Source organism: Microtus ochrogaster, unplaced genomic scaffold (assembly GCF_000317375.1).
Source record: "Microtus ochrogaster isolate Prairie Vole_2 unplaced genomic scaffold, MicOch1.0 UNK33, whole genome shotgun sequence".
NCBI classification, from domain to species: Eukaryota; Metazoa; Chordata; class Mammalia; order Rodentia; family Cricetidae; genus Microtus; species Microtus ochrogaster.
Window position 1 is genome coordinate 3,070,833 of NW_004949131.1, and position 23,770 is coordinate 3,094,602.

At 49.1% G+C, this 23,770-nt stretch overlaps 1 protein-coding gene across 1 annotated transcript in view; it reads right to left on the reverse strand.

Moving 5' to 3' along the window:
• The window catches only part of Alas1 (5'-aminolevulinate synthase 1), a 14,475-nt gene extending 9,805 nt beyond the window's left edge, over positions 1-4,670 (reverse strand). Inside the window, exons 1-3 of the mRNA XM_005368481.2 lie at positions 4,559-4,670; positions 3,550-3,772; positions 733-960 (exon numbers count right to left, since the gene is read on the reverse strand). Of these exons, the coding sequence (XP_005368538.1) occupies positions 733-960; positions 3,550-3,751 (430 nt within the window). The 5' untranslated portion in view covers positions 3,752-3,772; positions 4,559-4,670. The remainder of the gene's footprint in view (positions 1-732; positions 961-3,549; positions 3,773-4,558) is intronic.
• Positions 4,671-23,770: the final 19,100 nt, after the last annotated feature.

The following is a 23,770-nucleotide window of genomic DNA, read 5'->3' on the forward strand; positions in this document are numbered from 1 at the left end:
TTTGGAGCCTGTCCTGGAGCTAGCTCTTGTAGACCAGGCTGGCCTCGAACTCACAGAGATCCACCTGCCTCTGCCTCCCAAGTGCTGGGATTAAAGGCGTGTACCACCACTGCCCAGCTCCCTTTTTTCTTTTTTCTCTTCTTTTTTCAAGATAGGGTCTCTCTAAGCAGCCCTGGTTGTCCTAGAACTGGTTATGTAGACCAGGTCGAAATTAAACTCACATTGATCCTCCTGCCTCTGACTCCCAGGTACTTGAATTAAAGGTGTGTGCCATGCTCAGCATGCTGAGGCTTTTAGGGGCGGTTGGGAGCTTGATGAGGTTAAGGTTGCTCTCCCATGACCACCAGAAGGACAAACAGCTTGGGAGTCCCAAGCTAGCGCTTACTGCAGTAATACTATGGTTCTATCTTCTATTCTTCGAAAGGGTAAGGAGTACCAAAGAGACAAATGAATGCTGGCCTCTGCTCAAGACGACAGGTTATTTCCAGAAAGTGAGCATGACTTGGGAAGCTGGCTACCTCCTTCCTATTCCTTCACCAGAAAGCAAGTCCCACATTTTGCAATACAGTCGGGATGGTCTAGCTTGAGGATCCCCTTCCTCTCTGGCACTGGAGAGGAAGGTATTCCCATTAGCACTATGCTGGCCTAGTAAGAGCTCACACATAAACCGGAGGTCCCAGGGGCCCAAATGACAGGCTCCCTCTTCCCACGGGCCAGAGTCGTTTCTGTTACCTTTCCTCACAGCGTGCATTTCCTGCACATCCTCCTGAAGCTCCAGGCTGGCCTTGCGGAAGACACTGCTGCCTGTCTGGCTCATCTGTGCGGCCAAGAAAGGGCACTTGCTCCCAGAGCCCTGGCTTGTCGCGGGTGACAGGTGTCCTGACGGGAGCTGTGCGCCATCTGGAGTCAGCTGGGATTCGTCAGGAGCCTGCTGGACTGCGGCTTTGGCAGTTTTCTCTTCTGAGGGAGGAAATGGAAAGAACAGGCATCAGGACCTGCTTGCACAAGCAAGTCACCAAGTCACAGCGCCTCAAACTTTATGCTCGCTCTAGTCTGTAACCCATGCTCGAGTTTCCTTTGTTAAACTCTGCTAACATCCATTCTCGCCTGCCTTGCCGTACAGCAGTCCTCTGAAGGGCTGGTTGGCCCAGACCAGTTAGCACCCAAACTTACAGGCATTCTTCTAAACCCAAGATCACTATTTTATACTTTCAGACAAACCAACATTCTTTTTCCATTTGTTAAGACAGGGTCTTATTATGCAGCCCATGATACTTGACTTGGCAATCCTACTGCCTCAGCCTCCTCTGTGCTGGGGTTATGTGTACACTTAGCCCCCAAAGCTCTTGACTTGGATCACTGCCAGCAAATTCTACCTCATGTCCACTCAGCGTATTTCAGGGGGGCCATGCTCCCCTAAGGCAATTGGTAGCAGTCACCATTACTCACTTCACGGTTTCTAAACAGATGCCCAGTAAAGCTCAACCAGTTTTAACAATACTTTTGAAAAAGAAAGAAGCCATCACTCAGATCTTCACACTGACCTCTCTGGGTTCAGACTATTAGTGTGCAGGAAAGGACACAGGCTCCACGCACACAGCTCACCTACTTTCTCGTTTAAGTTCATCAGAGCTGCTGACCTAACCCAACGGGCTGGTTTGGGGCTCTAAGTTACAATGACTCCTCGATCCCTTGAGCAATGTGCTCACCTTCCTTCTAGAAAAGCCTCCCTTCATCATTTTGGAATACTCCCATGAGTCACTGGCTGCTCTTTCTACAACTTGGGTAAGGTGTCTCAATACAGTTTCCATAACATTTTCTATAAAAGGAAGTTAAGAAATGTTATTTTGAAATTAACTTAATTTTACAAGTAATGTAGGTGTGTTGTGGAAAGTCTAGACAACAGAAGGGAAATGAGCCTTCTAACTCAAACACGGCCACCACAGACACGCTGAGAAAAGATAACTAACTCCAGACAGGAAATCCTCTGAAGGACTGAGCCCTGCTCCCTTACAGAACAAACGTTCCTATCCTACAGGTTCACACCAAAAAGAAGCCCGGAAGGCGAAACACTCACTAGGATTAGGCGGACTCTGAAAAGTCTTTCTCCTAGATATGACTCAGTGGTTAGGAGCACTGACTGCTCTTTGAGAGGACCCAGGTTCAATTCCCAGCACCCACATAACAGCTCATAACTGTCAGCAACTTCCAGGAGATCTGATTCCCACTATACAGACATACTTGCAGGCAAAACACCAATGTATATAAATAAAACTAAACAAATAAAAAAAAAAAAAAGAAAAGCCCCTTTCCTGGCAGAAACTGACCAAGACCACTCCAGCCTGTTCATTAAAGCTTATCTGCCTGAGTGGGTCCATGCACTGACAGCACTAACTCCACGCCGCACTTACACAGTGCACCCAGAGCGAGCCCTGAAGCTGAAGAACAGGCAGTAGGGTGGTGGGTGCCAGGCACTGGGGGAAGGAGTATGGTGGTTAATTAAGTTTGGGAAGATGAAGAAAGTTCTGGAACTGGATAGTGACAGAATGATACAAGCATCTGTAATACTGTGGATTCACACACTTAAATGATTCAAACGGACACTGTAGTGGTGCCATGCTTATCATCCTAGCACTTAAAGGGCTGAGGCAGGAGGATTGCCACAGCAGGAGGGCAATCTGGGCTATGTTATGAGACTTTGATGGAAAAAATAAAAAGCTAAAATGGCAAGTTTTATGCTATAGGTATTTTACAAACACACACACACACATTTTACTTAAAGGGAACAAAATAAATAAATAAATAAAAGATGGCTCAGTGGTTAAGAGCACTTGCTGCTCTTCCAGAGGACTCAGGTTCAATTTTCAGCACTGAGATGGTGGTACAACCATCTGTAACTCTCCAGAGGATCTGACCCCTTCTTCTGGCCTCCTTGGACACCAGGCATACAGTGGTGCAGTCAAACATTCATATACATAAAATACAATGAATACATCTTCTAAAAAAATAAAAACCTGGCAGCAGTAGCTGAGGTCTGTGATGTCAGCACTGGGGAGGCAGAAGAGGGGTCATGACTATGTGGCCAGTGTGAGACCCTGCCTCAAAATGCTAAGCAGGGCCGGGCGGTGGTGCACGCCTTTAATCCCAGCACTCAGGAGGCAGAGGTAGACGAATCTCTGTGAGTTCGAGTCCAGCCTGGTCTACAGAGCGAATTCCAGGACAGCCAGGATTGTTACACAGAGAAACCCTGTTTCAAAAAATTAAAAAAAAAATACTAAACAGATTTTAAAATCACTACTTTACGAGTCAGAGGCCAAATTTCATTGAGGAACAGACTGCAAGCGGCTGCTCGCAGCAGACAATGAGGAAACACTAGAGCCCAGCAGACCTGACATGAGATCCAGAAACCTGTATTGTTTCTCGAAAGCTCCTAATCCAGGAGTCAGAGGGCAGTTACACAAGAGGACCCCCCTCCCATGCACAGTGCTGATCCCTCCCCTAGAGTGGCCCTTACCACCAAGGAGGTGTCTCACTGCTAACCCTACTCACTCTCGTTGGCTGGAGGGGTTTCTTTGGTCTGCTGGCAGTGGATTGCTGACGTGGACAAGGCTCGAGGGGCTGGCTTGGCTCCCACTTCCATCATCATCTTGGGGCAGTTTTGAGCATAGAACAAGAGAGATTTTCCTGCCTTCTGCAGAAAGGCCTGAGGGACTCGCGATAAGAATGGGCATCTTCGAACCACAGTCTCCATGTCTGCAGAGGTTGCTGGCTCCTGGAGAAGAACCCACTGTGAGTGATGTCAAGGGTGCCCTGGGCATACCTCTCACTCAAAACCAAAACAAACAAACAAAACTAACAACGACAGCACCAACTGCACCGAGGTAGGACTCAGTAAAGGAGTGGCGGCCATACTCTACCCAGGCCACCACTTCATTCTCCACCTCTACATAAAAGCCCTCGGGCAAAGCAACTTCTCCACAGTAAATAGGGACGATTAATAACCAAGGGGGTAGAAGAGATGAAGGACAAAGCAGAATAGGTGTGGGAGGCCACAGGCTCCTCGAGGAGTGCGCACCTTAGCAAACATACAGGGGCAACAGTGAGGCTAGCGAAGAAGTCACTGTCACCTAAACAGGCAGGAAGGACGCCTGGGGACCCTCGCAACCCGAGGGAGGGGAAAGAGTCTAGACCAGCCTTGAGTTCCCGAGACAAGGTCATGCCCCTACAGCTGGAATCGGGAAAGGGAGCAGAAAGGATAGGGTCAGGGCTGACTCGGACAGGAGCAGGGCTAACCAGCCCAGAGAGTGGGGCTGGTGGAAGGGGGTCAGCGGTGAGTCAGAGGTTCCCCGGGGTCGCAAGGGTAGGAAGGAGATTCTGAAGCCGCCTGTCAAATGCCGAATGTCACGAGAGGACGGAACCGGGCCTCTGAGGTAGCCTAAGCGGTAAAGATGAGGTGGTGGTGGACGCTGAGCCAAGGTGGGGGCCAGAGGGGGATGGGGCGTGTGGCCGCGGTGGCGGGGCGCGCCGGCTTCCCGTGACCACCGAGCGCGACCCTTACCTGCGCGGGCTCTCGACGGGACGGCGGTGGGCGCTCGAGTGGAGGGCGCTAAATGGACCAATGCCCTTGTCCGCTATAGCAGCCTGGGGGACGCAACTGCTGTGTGGCCCTAATATAGAGCCAGAGTGACCGCTGCGCATGCGCTGTGGGCGCGGCCTCTCCGGCGCACGCGCACCGGAATCGGCAGAGCAGGGAGGCTGGTCTCACCGTGTGGGGCTCTGCTCCAGCTGGTGGACTGTGACTCAGGCCAAGGCTTCCAAGACCAGGAGGGCAAGGTGGTGGGCGGGCAAGGGCAGGCAAGGGCGGGCGGGCAAGTCCCTTTTTGGACTCCATCTTTCGGTCCTCTGTCACCTTCACGAGCAGCCAGCCCTGTGTGTCAGACCCCTAGGCCCGGTGTAGAGAGCGTCAACCAACCACTCAGAAACCTGCCTACGAGTAGTAAAAGGGTTTCTTGGATTTAGAGTTAGGGGTTACAGATCCTAGAAATCTGATTAGCTAGGGGCTTAGTTTTGCTTGTGACAGTGACAGGGTTTTTCTACTGGATGGATGGCCCAAGAATAGAATGGCCCTGGTGAGGATGTGCTCAAGAGAGGTCTTGGACATCGAACTGAAGGAGCAGCAGCAGAAAGGAACCCAGTGGTAGCACATTCTGGTCCGAACTGAAGAGAGAGAGAACTGAGGAACTCGCTAGTTGGAGCCCAGAGCTCCAAAGCGCTAGCCATCCAGGTGGTGAGGGCAACATTACAGCAAGGGCCCGCCACAGGGTTTAACAGCTGTAAATTATTGCTCTTGGATTTTGTTGTGTTTGCTGTTTTGAGATAAGGTTTCTCTGGACCCGCCTCTTAGACCAGGCTGACCTCGAACTCACAGAAGTCCACCTGCCTCTACCTCCCAAGGGCTGAGATTTAAAGGCCTGTGCCACAACCTCCCGGCTCTTGTTTTTATTTTGAGACGAGGTCTTCTGTAGCCAATCTAGGCTGGCCTCAAAGTTTTTAAAAAAGGATGACCTTGAACTTTTAGTCGGCTTGCCTCTGCCTCCCCAGTGCTGGGATTTACTGGTATGAGTCACCATGCCTGGTGTATGTAGCACTGAGGATTGAACCCAGGGCCTTGTGGCAAAAACTTTGCTAGTTGAGCTACAGCCCAGACCCTGTTTTTGTTGTTTTCACGAGCCAGGGTCTTGTTCTGTGGACCAGGCTGCCTCAGACTTCCCCAGATTCTCCTACTTCTGTCTCAAATGCTGAGGTTACATAAAGTGCCGCAAGACTTAATTAGCTCATTTTTATTTTTATTGAACACCATCCAAAGTCCTTGTTGGCCGTGATGTACACCAGTTGAATGGCTTAGTGATCCATTCTGTGTTAATCCCAAAGATGGGAGGAGTACACCAACCCAAATCATCTTGGCCAAATTAATTAGAGCAAGCAGTTAATTAAGGCAAGTTTTTTTTTTTAATTTGTGTACATGGTCTGCCCCCTACTGCAAAGCAGGGTTTGAGAAGTCAGCATTGGATGTGAGGAAGCATGGTTTTCATAGCTCAGGGTAGGGGGTTTCCAAGTGGGGAATTTGGCAGGCAAAATAGGCAGGGTTACAGCAGCAGAACATAGCACAGCAAGTGAGTCCTAACGACCTCTTGAAACAAAGACATGATTGCAAGGTGGTCATAAGGTGATCATAACAACAGGTAGTCATAACAACCTTTTGAAACTAAGGTATGCAAGATGATTAAAACTGAAACAAAGACACAATTGCCATTTCCTGGAACAGGCAGCGCAGAACCATTTGTAGTAAAGGTTACAGGTCGGATATAGCCTAATCCTTGAGAAACAGATTCAGTCATAATCAGGAATGAACTGAGTTTGTCTTTACTATAAGACGGCTTTTAAGCCTAAAATGGAGGCAGGTTGATCCTTCGCCTGGAAGAATCAGAGTTGAGCCCTGCCTCCTTTGAGACTCCTGAGACCTTACCTGAGGGGAGGGGCCTGGCAGTCTCTCAGGAATAGCAACCTGGCCTCCTTATTCCACACCCTTCTCAGCTTGCCCCAGACTGGATCTGTGCCAGGCCAAGAGCTGCCCTCCTAAGGTTGAGGAAAGAACCATTCTGGATGCTTCTTTCCCAGCTGGACATCAATAAGCAGAACAAAGTCCAGAGTAATAAAGATGGAGGTGTGCCTGGGTACTTCCTGGTTCTCCCTGAATGCCCAGTTAGCTGGCACAATGAGCCTGTGACTGCCAGGGAGGCACTTTAATCCGTAGTGGCACTGTGAGCACGCCAGGACGAGGGCTCCGTTCGAGTTGTCCAAGACCTGGCTCCCACTTTGCTCTGGGGTAGCACCTATCAGTCAGAGAGGAGAGAGAAGGCCAGCACTTGAACTCAGAGCTTAGACCTGGTGCTGAGTTGATTGCACTTGCTCGGGGCCTTGCTTTCCTTATCCGAGCAATGGGATCATAATGCCCACTGCCTGGCTGTCTTAGGAACCGTTTGGGTGGTGAGTAGCAAAGCAGAAGCAGAGCAAACTGAGTATTGGAGCAGACATGAGTTCTAAACCCATCTCTGAATTTCCAGTGGCTTTGGCCTTCACAGCTAAGGCTTGATTTCCTCATTTGCGAAGCTTTTCCAGCTCCGCAGCTTGTCATGGGCAGCAGTGTCAGGGTGAAGTCATGACTGCAGAGACTTATTGTTTAAACTCAGGGTAGCCAGCTCTCTGGGAATTTCCTGTTTAATAAGGGGCGGAGGCTAGGGGACGAGGAGGCCCACCCACAAGGAAAGTGAAATAGGATGTTGTAAAACAATCCCAAATAGAGGAACTATTACTTCAACAGGAAGGAGGGAGACTCCAGTCACCAGGAAGGCGTCCTGAAGAGAAGTAGGCGCTGGCTAGAAGGGTGGGTCTATGTGGTGCTGGGAGAATGCTGGGTAGAAAAAGGAGTGGAGAGTCCCAGGCCTGTGGGAGGGAAGCGTGGTGTGTGAGTCAGCCTGAATAGCTTGGCCACTTGTGTGCAACAGCCAGAAGCGGGGGCAGGAGGTGAGAGCAGACAGGCCTTAAATGAGCCACAGGGTCAGAACCCAAAGCATCATTACCAGGGTTCTGCCCAAAATGCAGGGCTCTGGGCTACACTCCTCGATTGTTTTTGTTTAGTTGGGTTTTTGTTTTGTTTTGTTTTTTCGAGACAAGGTTTCTCTGTAGCTTTGGTGCCTGTCCTGGAACTAGCTCTTGTAGTCCAGGCTGGCCCGGAACTCACAGAGATCCGCCTGTCTCTGCTGGCGAGTGCTGGGATTAAAGGTGTGCGCCACCACCGCCCAGTTTACGCGCCTCGATTTTTTGAACCAGGAGTCTGTATTTTAAACAGACCACCCTTCCAGTTTGGTGGCATTGGGTCTCTTAGGGCCACATGTTGGGATATGCCATTCCAGTGGTTTGTGTTTAAGACCTCAGAGGACAAACCTAAATTTAAGAATCCTAATCCTAGTCCTGCTACAGTCCAGCTTCCATCTTTGTGAAGGAGGAGTGACCTCACCTGCCTTGGTTTGTGCCTCAGTGAGCCTGTGCCGGTCCAGCAGCCATCCTCCCCTGGGTTGCTGCTTCCAGGCTAAGTATTCCCTTCTTCAATTTCTCTCCCCACCCTGTCCCTGTGCATCTTCCTGCCACCCCTCCTGACCTGCAATATGAACTCTTTATCCATTGCTCTGGCCCTGAGCAGGGTGCCCAAACTGCTAGAGTTCAGGCAAGGTCAGCTCTCATTCTAGGAATGACGTGCAGACCTTACTACTTCTCAGCCGGCCTGCGTCACTGTCACAGTCAAGGACTGCCACACAAAGCACCCGGCCAGCAGTCAAGGCAAAAGGAAAATGTCAACCCTTGCCCCCAGAATCCCCACTCCTTACTCTGGGCCCCACAAGCTGTTTTCAGGAGCACCCCTCCAGGACAAGTTCACTAGCCAATCTTACTGATTACTACTCTCTGGCCTCAGTTTCCCCTCAAGGAGACCCTGGTAGCAGGGGGCAGTGCTACCTAGCATGCTCACTGTCCTAGATTTAACTCCCAGTAATGCAAAGCTAAATTGAAAAGAAAAGAAAGCGTTCCAGCCCAGGCTGCTGCTGCTTCCTTTAGCTTTGGAGCAGAGGAACATCTTGGGCCAGTACTCGTATGTTAAAGTAGGTGAGAGGGCTACCCGGCAGCCTGGCTCTGCCCTGGAGGGCTGGAATGTGAACTCCAGGTTTACAACAACAGGGCTCAGGAGCCACTGTGTGAGATGGGCTGTAGAGGCTGAGGAGAGAGACTGAGGTACCCGCTTTGCTTTGTCCCTGCCTTTGGAGTGACTTCACGTGCTGGTTATCTTGGGGCAAGGGGAGGGGTGTAGACTCTGACTTCTGTTCATGAAGCTGAGTGTGAGACTGGGGACTCTGGCTGGAGAGGAGCTGTAACAGGACCCCAGACCTTAGCATAATTGACTCCATGATGGAAGTACCTACCATTCAGGCTATAAAACTCAGCACACAGACAGCACCACCTGCCAAAACTAAAACAAAGGCTTAATCCATCGAAGTCCGTAATTCTGGGGAAGTTTCTAAAGTACTAACTTTGCTTTTTGGCTTCTGTAGTTCCTATTCTGGCTAACTGTTCTTGTCAACTGAAATATGTCAGCCCAGGACATGGTTTTTGTGCTTAAAAGCCACTCTGAGAAGCCGGGCGGTGGTGACACATGTCTTTAATACCAGCACTCGGGAGGTAGAGGCAGGCAGATCTCTGTGAGTGCAAGGTCAGCCTGGTCTACAAGAGCTAGTTCCAGGACAGGCTCCAAAGCTACAGAGAAACCCTGTCTCAAAAAATAAAAAAAGGGGAGGGGGAGGGAAATGGGAGGCGGTAGCAGGGAAGAGACAGAAATCTTTAATAAATAAATAAATTAAAAAAAATAAAATAAAATAAAAAAAGCACAAACAAACAAACAAAAAACCAAAAAAGCCACCCTGAGAAAGGTTCAGTACTACACTGAGATCTCAAACACCCAGTGTAGTTGTGGACCAGCTAATAAAGACTCTATTGGCTTAAACCCACGTCTGAGCAGTCTTCTCTGGTGGATATCCCACAACAGAACAAGGCTGTTAATGCTTCCAGAAGCAGGTTTTCATAGGCTTCTTTCAGGACAGCCCACCCCAACCCCATTCTAGAGATCAGGAAATCCTCAGAAGGCTCCAGAGATCCCCAGAATCTAGACTTCCAGCCATATACAACAAATTATAGCCTAGATATCTGCTTGGCTCAGATATCTTGTATTTTGTTTTCATTTTGTTTTTGTTTTTATGTTTTGTTTTTAGGTTTTTTTAAAAAGAGAACCTACATAACTTGTTTGCTTGTTTGTTTTTACTTAAAAAGCAATGCCAGGCTAACCAGATGGCTGACTGCCAAGCCTGACAGTCTGAGTTCAATCCCTAACATCCACATGGTAGGAGGGAACCACCTCCTGCAGGTTGTCCTCTGACCTCTGAGTTCAATCCCTAACACCCACATGGTAGGAGGGAACCACCTCCTGCAAGTTGTCCTCTGACTTCTACACGCATGCATTCAAACACTCAGTAAATTAATAGAAACATTTCTTACAGCCGGGTGGTGGCAGTGCACGCCTTTAATCCTAGCACTTGGGAGGCAGAGGCAGGCGGATCTCTCTAAATTCCAGGCCAACCTGGTCTACAGAGTGAGTTCCAGAACAACCAAGGCTACACAGAGAAAACCTGTCTCGGGGGGGGGAAAACAGTAATTTACAAAACCGATGCCTCTACTGCAAACAAATCTGGGTCAAAATAGATGACGTCAAAATGATGTCAGTCCCATTTGGGTGTAGGGTTTTCAGCTAGCCAAAGACACTGTCAAATTTGTTAACATTGCTTCCATTTCTAAACTATCCTTGAAGAAATATAGAGGTCACATTGTCCTCGAGGTAATCCAGAAAGTGACACTTCCTATCTGCATTCATGTTCACCAGTTAAAGAAGTAATTTCTTTTCTTTCCTTTCCTTCTTCTTCTTCTTCTTCTTCTTCTTCTTCTTCTTCTTCTTCTTTTTTTTTGAGACAAGGTTTTGCTATGTAGCTCTGGCTGACCTGGAACTTGCTATGTAGACCAGGCTGACCTCAAACTCACAGAAATCTGCCTACTTCTGCCCTGGCTTCCGCGTGCATGCATGTGAAGGGTTTGTCCTCTCGGCTTGGCAGTAAGTGTCTTTACCTGCTGAGCCATTATTTCTCCAGCCCCTTGTAGGCTTCTTTTGTGAAGATGTTTCTTGTCATGATTCATGACAACATCAACCAGGGATTTTAGTAAAGGCATTTTCACCAATGGGCAGGTCCTCAGGCCGAGCCTCCGTCCTATTGGCCATCTTCCACTATGTCCAGGCTCAGGCTGTCTTTGATCTCTCTTCTCACCTTGACTGATGGTCTCCTGAGCTGTTGGGGAAGCAGAATCCAGGAAAAGACCCAGTGTGGGCCACGGTGCTGGGGGGAAAGGAAAAGGAGGAGGGAGGTGGATTCTGGTCAGAGCTGAGGCCTGGTATCAAGGAGAAGCAACCTGAGACAGATCAGTGAAGCCAAGGATTTCGCTAAGGCTGGGAAGCCTCATGAGGAAGAGGAACATGATAGACACCAGCGAAGCTTGAGCCAATCAGACAACGGGGAAGACAGATATAGTCACAGATGGGAAGGTGGCAGTCCCAATCGCTGCAGCCTGATTTCCACTGTTAGTCAGCTGCATGCCATCGCCTGCAGTGGCCTGAGTTCCATGCAGATTTCTACTCCCTGGACTTGACTTGGCTGAAGAAGAAATTTTAGGAAGAGCCAGTGTGAAGCAAAGTTAGATTAGGGAGAAGGTTGAATGTTGTTTTCTTTGTTGTTTTAACATAGCTTTAAGTAGAGAGTTGGTAGAAAAAGAAGTTCTTGGGGAAAGACCACATACACCCAAGCGTGGATGTGGACTGTTGTGTATGGTGTTGGGTTCATGCAGTCGTGGAGAGAAGAAACAGGCACTGGAGAACTTTTTTTTTTTTTTTAGCCTTTTTAGCTGCAGGGGAGTCAGCCTCTGGGGAAGTGACTGTCTCTAGCTTAGCCAAGGGCTCCTTTATTGTTATTGAATTTACACCTTTTAGCAAGTCAGTTTCCATACACCAAAAGTTCTTATCTGAAGCTCCCAAAGAGGCAATGCCAATGCAAATTTCTAGCTTCCAAGTTTTGCAGAGGTTTTAAACCTTTAGGAAACTCTCAGATAAGATTTACATACTTCAAACAGAAGATACCAGATACTGCTAACACTCCCTAGTCAAACCAGCTGCAGAACACTACAGGGTCTCCCGAAACAATGGACCCTTCAGGAGTAATGTCCAGCCCTCTGAGTAGAGCCACAAACCTGACTTGGGAGCTCTTAAAGGTCCCTCCCAAATGGTTGCTAAGAAACATCTGCTTTTCTTTCTTTGCCATCTTCTTTTTATTATAATTTTCTTCCTTTTCGGGCTGGAGAGATGGCTCAGTGGTTAAGAGCGTTGCCTGCTCTTCCAAAGGTCCTGAGTTCAATTCCCAGCAACCACATGGTGGCTCACAACCATCTGTAATGAGGTCTGGTGTCCCCTTCTGGCCTGCAGACATACATACAGACAGAATATTGTATACATAATAAATAAATAAATATAAAAAAAATAACATTTTCTTCCTTTTCTTCCTCCTCTTCATCCTCCTCTTCTTCTCACCTCCACCCCACCTTTTTTTTTCTTCAAGACAGGGTCTCTCTATATAGACAGGGTTAGTCTTATGAACTCACTGAGATCTGCCTGCCTCCGCCTCCAAAGAGCTGAGATTAAAGGTGTGTGCTTCCACACTGGGCTTTCTCCTCCTCTTCCTCCTCCTTCTTCATTCCCTTCCTCCTCCTCTTCCTCCTCCTTCTTTCTTTGAGACAGGGACTCATTGTGTAGCTCTGGCTGGTCTAGAACTCACTATGTAAACTAGGCTGGTCTGGAACTCATCAAGATCCATCTGCCTCTGCTGAGTTCTGAGTTCAAAGGAGTACAGCACCACACCAGACCCTGTCCTCTCCTTGGATAAATGAAAGTATAGGGTGGATCTAGAGGTGCTTAGGACAGACTACAATCTGGAAAGACAAAAGCAATGAGCCACAAGGGTTTCCCAAGGGTGTTAGGACCCATCTTTTACTGTAAATGGAAATTTCTTGTGATATTTCTAGAAAACAACAGATTTATAGCTGGCAAAGGAGGAAGACCATATATACACCTTAACTAGACCTTAGCATGATTCATTGCTATCTCAGAATTCTTATTTAAAATATCTTTGCAGGGCTGGAGAGATGGCTCAGAGGTTAAGAGAACTCACTAGCTGTTCTTCCAGAGGTCCTGAGTTCAATTCCCAGCAACCACATGGTGGCTCACAACCATCTGTAATGAGATACGGTGCCCTCTTCTGACCTATAGAGATATATGTGGGCATAATACTGCATACATAATAAATAAATAAATCTTTAAAAAAAATAAAAATAAATATCTTTGCATAAAAGGAATCTTGTCTCTGTATGGGCAACCTTCATAGCAAATGCTGTCAGTTGTACTGGAATATTCTTAAGCTATTTTTTAACATTTATTTATTTTAGGGGGAGGCGTACACATGCCATGGCACACACGTCGAGGCCATGAGAGGACAACTTTCCTAAAGAAGCTGGTTCTGTCCTTCCACCGTGTGGAAGACGGAACTCAGATCATCAGGCTTGGTGGAGAGCATCCTTACCTGCTGAGCATCTCATCAGCCCTGTGCTAGACCTGGAAGGCTTTGGCGGACTCAGGGACTAGCCCCTTCCCACATCCCCTTATTTCCCCCTGTCTTTCTATCCTAAGCAATGTGATTATCACCCACAACAGGGGCCTTGGCCTATGATCCCATAGACATTTAAGGGCCTCCCCTTCAACTCTTCATTCTTTCTGGAACAAAAGGGAGGGAGAAGCCAAGAGAGTGAGCAAAGGCTGCAGTGTGGTGGCAAATGCCTGCAATCCTAGCACTCTGAAGGCAGAGGTGGACAGTGTCTGTGAGTTCAGGCCAGTCAGGGTTATCTGAGAGTCTCAGAGAGAGAGAGAGAGATGGAAGGAGGGAGGGATTAGGGACTCAGAGGGGAAGTAGATCTAGGTGTGTATGGTCAGGGAGGACAGTTGGGGGAGAGTTGCTAAAAATTAGTTAGCAAATACATTCATGTGTTTGGCCAGATGCTGTTACTGTTGCCAACTTCAGGTTCCTCTTGAAACAACCGTACAGGATAGTGCCGCAATTAGTCCCTATATGGTACAGAGTCCAGGACAGGTAACTTGTATGCAGCTAGCAAGAGGGAAGTGTGGTTGACTGTTGATCTTCAAGACCAGTTTTTCAAACCTAGAGAAAAACTTCAAGAAACCAGGCTGTAGCTGCATTGAGGGTCTTGGGTCTCAGTGGAGGTGTTTCTGTACTTTGGGTGCCTGGTCCATTTGGAGTCCGAGGACTACACTGTAGCCAGCCAGAATCTCAGGAGGCAGGACTCCTTCCAGACCCCATACACTTAGGGACATCGCCCATTCCCATCAGTGTATGGTCAGTGACTCTGAGCTTCTTCCCATTTGGGGAGTCTCTGGAAGGAGACAGGCTCTTCTGCCCCCACACCACACAACTTTCTTCTAATAAGAGAAAACAGGATCTTGTTCTTTCTGCCTCTTTGCCTAGGTCCAACATCTCTATCCCTTCTGCATGCTAACAATAGAGGGGTAACAACCACTACCTGTCATGGACATGAGAAAGCCAGTCAGGGGTGTGTCTGTGTGTCTGTGTGTCTGTGTATGTGTTTCGAGACAGAGTTTCTCCATGTAGCCCTGACTGTCCTAGAACTAGATCTGTAGACCATGCTGGCCTCCAACTCACAGAGATCCGCCTGCCTCTGCCTCCTGAGTGCTGGGATTAAAGGCGGCTGGCATGTGTGTTTTAAACCTGATTGTTACAAGCACCTATCCAGTGTCCATATCCAATATTTCCCCTCCAGTCCCAAGCAGTCAGCACAGGCCCTGAGCTTCACTTCCCTCACACACAGAAAGCGAGGGATACTTCTGTGATGGTCAGATGTCCCATGTAACCTTAGCTTGAGCACGGGATCACTGTTTAAACACTGTCTAGATGTTGTTGTGACTGACACCTGTGAACAGCTGGTTTTAAAGGAAGGAGCTTGCTCTGGATAAGGAGGGTGGGCCTCCATCAGTCAGCTGAAGGCTTCCGGAGCAAACACAGATTTCCTGGAGGAGCAGGCTTCGTGTCACAAGCTGGGGATGCAGAAGTCTGGCTGGAGTGTCCAGCCCACCGACTCTTCTACAGAGTTCAGACGTGTCAGTCTCTGCAATCACTCGGGTCATTTTCTCCCTCGCCCTCCATCCTATCGCTTCCATTTCTCAGGAGGACCCTGACTAGTTTACACAGATTGGGGTGAAGACTCAGTGAAAGGGACAATGTCTTTCTGGAGTCAACTCTTCCCGGGAGCAGCAGGCAGGAAGTGGCAGTTGTTGGCTGCAGATGAGAAAAGTGAGGGCTGGGAAAGTGAGGCTTCTAAGGCCTCAGAGAGCTGGAGTCAGGATCCCAGCCAGACCTGCCTTTTCCTTGTCACCCACCTCCTCACAGGTTAGCCAAGGGGCTCACCACGGGGGCTCTCTTTTCCCAGGAGTTCCCTTCTGGTTTACTTAAAGCCCTCAGGCGCTGGTAGGGGAAGTAAGGCCAGAAGCCCTATTAGGACTCTGGTATTGAACTAACCGATTCTTGTGCAAGAGCAGTTGGGGGTGGTGGCTTGCCAAGACTTATTGCTGCAAAACTGTCTTGTGGCTTTGAGATAAGTGAAGTTAACGAAGGAGCAGCGACAGCTGGGAAGCCTGGCCCATGTCCCAGCAGCCCTAGGGAGCGAAGGTCTTTGAGAGACAGACCTGGGATCCGCATCACAGAAGCCTTTGGGACCCACAGAGGTGAGGGCAGTGGAGGAGCCAGAAGGCCCTAGTCCTCCACACTCTCAGAGGTCCTGGATCCTGGTGCAAGGGGTAGCAGGGCACTTCTTTACCGGGTTCCTCTGGCTTCAGTCCTCATCCTCAGCCCTTCCCCCAGCTCCTCCCTTGGACTTTATCTGTTTGGTAGATGTGAGCAGTTTCAGGCACTAAGGGACCCATAGGGCTTGGGCACACAGAGAACAGATGGGCACAGTACTTCTGGCTTAGTGGAGAAGGAGGGAGGGCACGACAGCCTAGTGGGCAGAGGCACTTGCCAGGAAAACCTACTGACCTGATCCTCAGAACCCAGGTGGAAGGAGAAAACCAACACGTGTCCACACACCCATATCATGCACACATGCAATAATAGCAAAAAAATATAAAAAATAAGCCGGGCGGTGGTGGCGCACGCCTTTGATCCCAGCACTCGGGAGGCAGAGGCAGGCGAATCTCTGTGAGTTCGAGGCCAGCCTGGTCTAGAAGAGCTAGTTCCAGGACAGGAACCAAAAAGCTACAGAGAAACCCTGTCTTGAAAATAAATAAATAAATATATATATATATGAAATAGTCATGGAGACCCTATGACCATAGATTATCAAGACAAACTCTACTACTGTTAATATTTGGCTGCTAATTTTTTTGTTATTGTTTTTATTTTTCGAGACAGGGTTTCTCAGTAGTTATGGAGCCTGTCCTGAAACTCACTCTGTAGACCAGGTTGGCCTTGAACTCTTGAGATCTGCCTGTCTCTGGCTCCTGAATGCTGGGATTAAAGGTGTGCACAAGCACTGCCCAGCTTTTTTTAAACTTTTTTTGGGGGGTGTCATGACAGGGTTTCTCTGTGTTTAATAGTCCTGGCTGTCCTGAAACTCACTTTGTAGACCAGGTTGACCTCGAACTCACAGAGATCTGCCTGCCTCTGCCTCTGGAGTGCTGGGATTAAAGGTGTGCGCCACTACTGCCCTGCCTTTAATTTTCTTTTTTTGAGACAGGATTTCTAGTCAAGGCTGGCCTCTAGTTCCCTAAGTCTAGTTAAAGATGACCTCGAACATCTCCCTGTCTCTATCTAAATGCTGATTTATGCAGTGTCAGGATTGAACTCAGGGCTTATACTGATAATCAGGCTGTCTATCAACTGAGCTACATCCCCAGAATGATGGGAAATGCTTTTACTTTTTATGTTTATTTTTTCTTATGTGTATTTATAAACGACTGCATGTATGTATATGCACCTGGTTGTAAGACTTCATGTGGGTGCTGGGAACTAAACCCAGGTCCTTTGCAAGAGCAGCAAGTGAAATCTCACCAGCTCCTGGATGGTACATTCTCATTGTGAAGGCACCCTTAGGTGGTTTGCAGTGATAATCTGTTCGGAAGTAAATTGTCAAGAAAATAACTCCACCCAGCTCGGGACTGTACTGCGGCCCCTCAGTCAGGGCTTGCTAATGGAAGCTATCTTCTCAGAACCTGCTGAAAACCATAGGGAGGGGATCCCCTCTGGTCCTCCCATTCCTGTGGGTTCTTCACAGCCATGGTGGGAGGCATGATGACAGCAGCCCCTGGCGATGGGACAGGGGAGGAAAAGGGGGAGAGGCCTGAGGTCACCTCAGAAGTAAGGTCACCTCAGAAGTTACAAGCTACTCCAAACAGACAAGATGGTGGGATGGTGGAGTGGGAGGGGGCTAAGAAAGTGGGTCTAGTGGACTGAGCTAACGTGCTTTCAGCTTCTAGCCTGCCACAGCAAAAATTACATGCTTCAACTACAGGGTCTTGTTCTGTGGGGTGAGAAGACAGCTCTGTAGTCTTGGGGTTCAACCCCCGGCAAAGCAGGCCTTAGGGTCAGCAGAGTGAACTATGTTAGACCCAGCCTGGGGGGTGGGGGACCTGCTGGCAGGAGGGCACGGCCACTTATCTTCCTAACCTCCAGAGTCCGTCGGCTTGATGCAGTTACTGGTTGTGACACCAGTTCTGTGCTTCCCCCCAACTAACTGCCACAGGTCACTAAGCCCCAGGTTCCTCTTTGCTTAGCCTCCCTCACGGAGGTCTGCTGAGCTCGCTGTGCCTTCATTACCCTGACCTGGGGCTTTGGAAGGCCCCATGCCAGCACCCCCCCCCCCACAACCCTAGAGTACACAGTGAACACTTGTTGAATGAATGCATGAATGCATGAACAAATGCAGTTATAAATGAATGAGGATTGTATGCTGACTATGTGTGAATGAGTTTGACGTGGTTCCCTAGGCCCCAGAGAAAGAGTAGTCTGTTAGTCTTTGGGCATATTGCATCAGTCAAGAAGTCAATGTGGAAAGCTAGAAGCGGATGGCTGATCAGCAAGGAGCCTCAAGAGAGGCTGGGGAACATTTAGTGAGATCATGCACAGGCCACCCAGTTCTTGGACACCCTCAAGGGCCTGCTCTGGTAGGTTCAATAAGTGACAGGTCTGGATACCCACCACCACATGCCAACCAGACATTATATATACATAATATATATACATACAAGCCCTCCAGTGTGTCCTCTGATACATAATATATATACATACATGTATGTGCATATATATCTGTGGTCATACAAGCCCTCCAGTGTGTCCTCAGCAGTGACAGAAGCACCTTTTGCTATGCTGACCCTGGGAAGGTCTGCTCTGAGTCTCAACCTGTGAATATGAAGTCAATGGAAACCCCTTGGAACTGACTTAGGGTAGAGGTTTTAAGACTGACACAACCATAGCACATGCATGTGTGTTGAGTCTTTGATTTTGTTTTTATTTGTTTTTTTTTTTCATGACAGGGTTTCTCTATGTAGCCCTGGCTGTCCTGAAACTCACCCTGTAGACCAGGCTGGCCTCGAACTCAGAGATCCACCTGCCTCTGCCTCCTGAGTGCTGGGATTAAAGTTGTGCACCACCACTACCAGGCTTTCCTTTATTATTTTTTTTTTTGTCATATGGCAAATCTTCATCTCAGACCCCAGTACTCCTTCTAGACACTTCTCCCATACCCTTTTGTGGCCCGTTCATTAGAAGATGACTGTGGCTAGGCGTGGCACTGAGTGGTCACCCCACACCAGGTGCAGCACTGGAGCCAGAGGACACAAAGCCCACACTCTGAACTGGCATTTTTCCCTATGACCAGAAGGCTATTGGAGTGTTCTGTGGTCAGCTAAGTTGGTGTATTATATAATTCCCTTTGCGTTAGCTGTATTTCAAAATCAGTTTTCCTATACACTGCCTGCGTCTTAGCAGGCCAAACATCGCTGGCCAGCTCGAATGTGACAATTCAAGTGTGAAAGATTTTATGGTCAGTTTCCTTTCAAGATAGCCTGCTGATTGCATTCACATACACAAACCTGGACAACTCTCGTATGCATGCACAATCTCAGCCCATGAGTATGCAGAGAGACACAGACTCCCATCACATATGGCCATGTTCCCAAGCCCCCATTACAGGGACACCACCACAAGTACCAGCTGCCTTGGGTAGCCACCCTGTCACATTGTTACAAGTGACAGTATAACCAATGTGAGCCCTAGGATTGATAGACACAGTGTGCCATGGTTGGAACTTCACCATACACATGTGGGCTGAGTTGAGCACTCATAGCCTTGCACTGCTTCACCTCCACTGGGTTGACCCCACCCCCAACCCCACAAAGGGCTTCTGGGATATGTCATCACCTGCACTCCCAATGAATCCAGAGGGATCATAAGGCCTGTCTGTCATCCCCCTGTTACTTCCTCAGTAGTCCCTGCTCAGGGCTGTCCTGAAGGCCCTCAACACGCCCGAAAAAGTATAATCGGACTGGAACATGGACTCTGGGATAGCGTGATCAAGCTGAATGACCCTCACAGCCCCTTTCTTTATGGGTCTCAATTTCTCCATCCACCAATGGGAATGTGAATGGAGGGGGCAGTCTCTTCTAGCTCCTGTGATAGGGACATCTCCAACTCTTTGGCTCCTCTGGCATTCCCTAAGTCTCTACTCCAATGGCATTGCCTGAAGCCTGTTGTTAATGAAAATCCCTGCAAGGTACCCTTGCCCTAACCCTAACCAATAAAGCCATTCCTGAGGCCTGGGAGGGGCTCCCTGGGGCAGAGCTGGTGTTTGGTTGTCTACAGAGCTGGGAGAGTGACTCTTGAGCTCACAAGCAGAGAGATTGCTGGGTGACCACCTGGCACCCACCTAAAACCTCTGGAAAAAAATGCCACCTGAGCTCAGAGGGTTAGTCTCCAGAAACAAAGGAGAAAAGCCTTCTAGAGAAGCTGCCTTGCGACCTGGCAAAGGACTCAGGCAGGATGGGCACTCTGGGCACGCATAGGTGGGTGTTGTTCTAGGAAAGTCAAGGTGGTGGTCTCCCTGGTGTCTTTCTTGTTCCTCGCTCTTTCCAGATGCTCAGCCTTCACAGACAGTCCAGAGTTTTGATGTTTGAAGCTCTGTAGCCAAGTTCTCTTGCCCCTGAGTCTGGGGAAAGGTCAACTGATGTGTACCTAACCCAAGTCCTGTCAGGGTCACCATGAAACAACTGAAACTTTTCTTCAAAGGGCAATTGAGTGGTCACTCAGTGCCAGGTACACTATAGGAGCCAGAGAACACAAACAACATTCCAAACTGGTATTTTTCCCTGTGACTAAATGTTTACTGGGTGTCCTCGAGCTTTCTGTGGTGAAGCAAGTTAGTGTGTTATATAATTCACAAGTTCTGAAGAAAGGTGAGCCGGCTTCATTTCTGAGGGTTTTGGCAGGCGTTGTGAGTACACTGTGTACGCAGGGATTGTTTAGGGATGTGGGCGGAGACACTCAAGTGTGCTTTGTTTCCCTCATAGCTGAGCACAGAACCTGTCCTAAGAGCATCTAGGGAGGTCTAGCGGGGTCAGAGGTCTCCAGAAGTACTTGAGGGCTGGGGACCTAGTTCAGTGTTAGAGCACTTGTCCACCTGACCCCTAGCATGACAAAACAAACCAACCAACAAAAAACCTTAGAAGCCCTGGAGCACAGCGAGCCTTCCCAGCACCCCCCCCCCCCGCCCCATTTAGATCCACATCTGTGTGGTCTCAGGGTTCCTTTAGCAGCAGGTGCCTCTCTGCCCACCACACCTGAGAGGCCAGATGTCAGTGACCATATCAAAGAGCCCTTTCAAAAGCCCAAACTAGCACTGTCCTTCCACAGCTTAGAGTAGACTAGAGGCTCCTTTTTAGAAGCTATTTCCTCATAGGACTCTCTAAAGCCTAGCTACTTTATTGACAGCCCTTCACCTTTCTACCCAACTAAGAAATCCCTCCCTAGGGCATCTTCCTTCCCTCCGTTTGAGGGTGTGCCAACCTCATGCTTTCCTTCCCCTATTTCCCCATCCTAGTGCCTGCTCTTCTACAAAGCCCTGGCTGGCCACTAGGGCTTTTGCCATCCTCTGCCCCTCCCCACCTTGCTCTCAGCTTTCCTCTCTATGCCTGAACTTTCTGATCTCTGTAACCCCTGTCAACTCCAGGAGGCTAAAGCTTGTTGACGGCTCCACCCCACAGTACACAGTTCAGGGGTGGGGGAAGGGATCCATTATCAAATGAGAGGAGCCTGGAGCAGCCCAAGGAGTCCCCACAGGCCTGATGTTTGGACCTCTCGGGCCAGCCGGGCTGGAGAAGATGGAACTCTCCCACAGGAGGGAGCAGCCCCTTGACAGGTCTGGAGTCCTAGGACAGTCTAGACAGGGAGCACAGGTATCTAGACCTGGACAAAGGGAGTGGCCCTGTGGGTCATGTAACCGGCTCCATGAGTCTTATCAGTGTGAACCTGTGTCCTAATTCCCGGAGCTTGTCGTGTTCCTGACAGCGCACACGGGTCAACGCAGTACGGATGAACTCGGCTCACCCAGTGATCTGAGTTCTCCACAGTGAACCTGATAAGCTCCCAGGCTGTCCCTGCGGCAGAAGGTTCTGAATGGAACAGGAACCTGACAGAAACAAGCCTGTCCATCCTAACCCACCTTCCTGGCCCAAGAGGACTCCAGTGGGCAGCTGTAGGAAGAAAGGTTTAGCTTGGGCCAGACTGATTCCAGATATCTGAATGTTCCAAGGAAGGATGGGGAGGGGCAGACCCTCTGACTCACTTCTTTCTTTAGCAGGAGGTGGTTATCCATAATCTCCATTGAGGTTCCCTGATCCCTGACTCCACAAGTGGCAATGCCAGCTGGACTTCCCTCCCACCACACACACACCTCCTCCATCAAGTCAAAGCTGTGCTTCGGGGCAGCCTTGGAAGTCCAAGGCTCTCCTCTCTGTGCGTCTGCACAAGACGTCAGTTCCGGCCTTGCTTAACATTCCTAAGGAAAGTTCTGTGGAGCTTAGCCCTACTGGCTCTTTCACAGAGGAAGCTGACACTGTGCCCTGGGCCTGGCTTGTAAGCTGTGGTCCTCTAGGCACTTGAGCCAGACCTTGGATGTAATGCCATGACTGTATGTAACTGCCCAGGCACACACTCGGATGCTCTGATGGATATGTGGGTACTTGCATGAAAAGTTTCCTGTCCGTTCTCTCTCAGCTTCCCCTATTTATTCTCGTTTCAGACACCACTGTTGACAGGTAAGAATGTGCCAGGCCATGGAGCAGCCCCATGCCCCAGGGTTGTATTCTCCTAAGAGATACATCCAGCTCCATCCCCCTGCTATTAGTGAATCTGATCTTATTTTGAAATAGGGACTTTGCAAATGTCAGATTAAATAAATTCATCTTAGATGAGATTGGGCTCAAAAGAGGAAAATCTGGACACGTAAGGTAAGATAGCCACGCGGAAAAAAAAAAAGGAGGCAAAACATAGAGCTACTGTTCACAGGGGCAATGTCTAGATGGAGGTGGGTAGTGTGCCCCTCCTTGGCATGTCCAGCACACCCTATTGCCTATAAACAGAAGGTTCATGTCCCCTGTATAGTCTTCAAAGCGTCCCTGGTTACTGTCTAGGCTCCTGGGCCCACAAGGTTGAGAGAGAGGAGGCCCAGGGTCTAGACTTAGCATATTCTCAATAGTAGTCCCCACCCATTGCCCTGTGCCCACTGCACTCTGACTCCAGTTTCCATACTGACCTGAGGACAGGCCCTGCTGCTGCTCCCCAAGCAGACCAGAACAACCTGGTCCATCTGTGGAAGCTTGGCACGATTTGGTAGACCCTGAGCCAGGGAGGGTGGGGAGGAAGAAAGGGCAAGGCCACGGCCTGCTGGCTGTTGAACTGATCTTTCTGTGAACTCACAGAGGCTGGTACAAATAGAGGTTTCTAGAATCCCTGTGCCCATGAGCATGACAGGGCACCAGCACACTTGACAGCATGGACGTGGGGTATAGTGGTTTATATTGACACTCCATCTGGTCCCCTCTGTCTTGCCATTTTGCCTAGACAAGCCTCACTTCCAAATACAAGGACTGGAGACCCTATGCATGAGGCATTTCTTTGTCCCAGGAACCCTGAGGCCCTGTGTAGGGCAGAAGGGAAATGCCGGGCTCAGCTGTGCCTGTTAGGAATGGGTGGACAAGTGGACTCCCTCACTCTTCAGGGACAGCCTTGGGCATTGATTGTTGTGTGACATGCCCCAGGGGCTCTTTAGTGACAATGAGTGTTTGTCACTCAACATGGTAACTTTCATAGTAACAAAACTACCTCTGTCGCTTTCCCTTCCCTGTAGGGATATTTTGTTTGTGATCTAAGTGACCTGGAGACCAGAGTGCAGAGCTAAGCCACTAGAGGCCAGGCAGTGGTGGCACACACCTTTAATCCCAGCACTAAGAGATATGACTGGGGAGAGAAGGGAATATAAGGTGGGAGGAGACAGGAGCTCAGATGCAGTCTGAGGATTCAGTCTGAGTGTGCAGTCTGAGGTTTTGTGCAGACAGATGCAGTCTAAGGAGTCACAGGAACAAGATGGCCCCTTTGGTAGAGGTAAGAACTCTCTAGTGGCTAGCTGCTCTGCTTCTCGGATCCGTCAGGACTCTGAGCTTTTATTATTAAGACCAATTAAAATTGGTGCTACGCTTCCCTGCTTACTTTCTCCACTTTCTCACACCGTCCTGGTATTTCCTATAGGCACTCTTCAGATAAATGAAAAACCTTCTAATCCACTGGTTCCCAACCTTCCTAATGCTGCGACCCTTTAATACAGTTCCTCATGTTATGGTGACCCCTAACCATACAATTATTTTTGTTACTACTTCATAACTGTA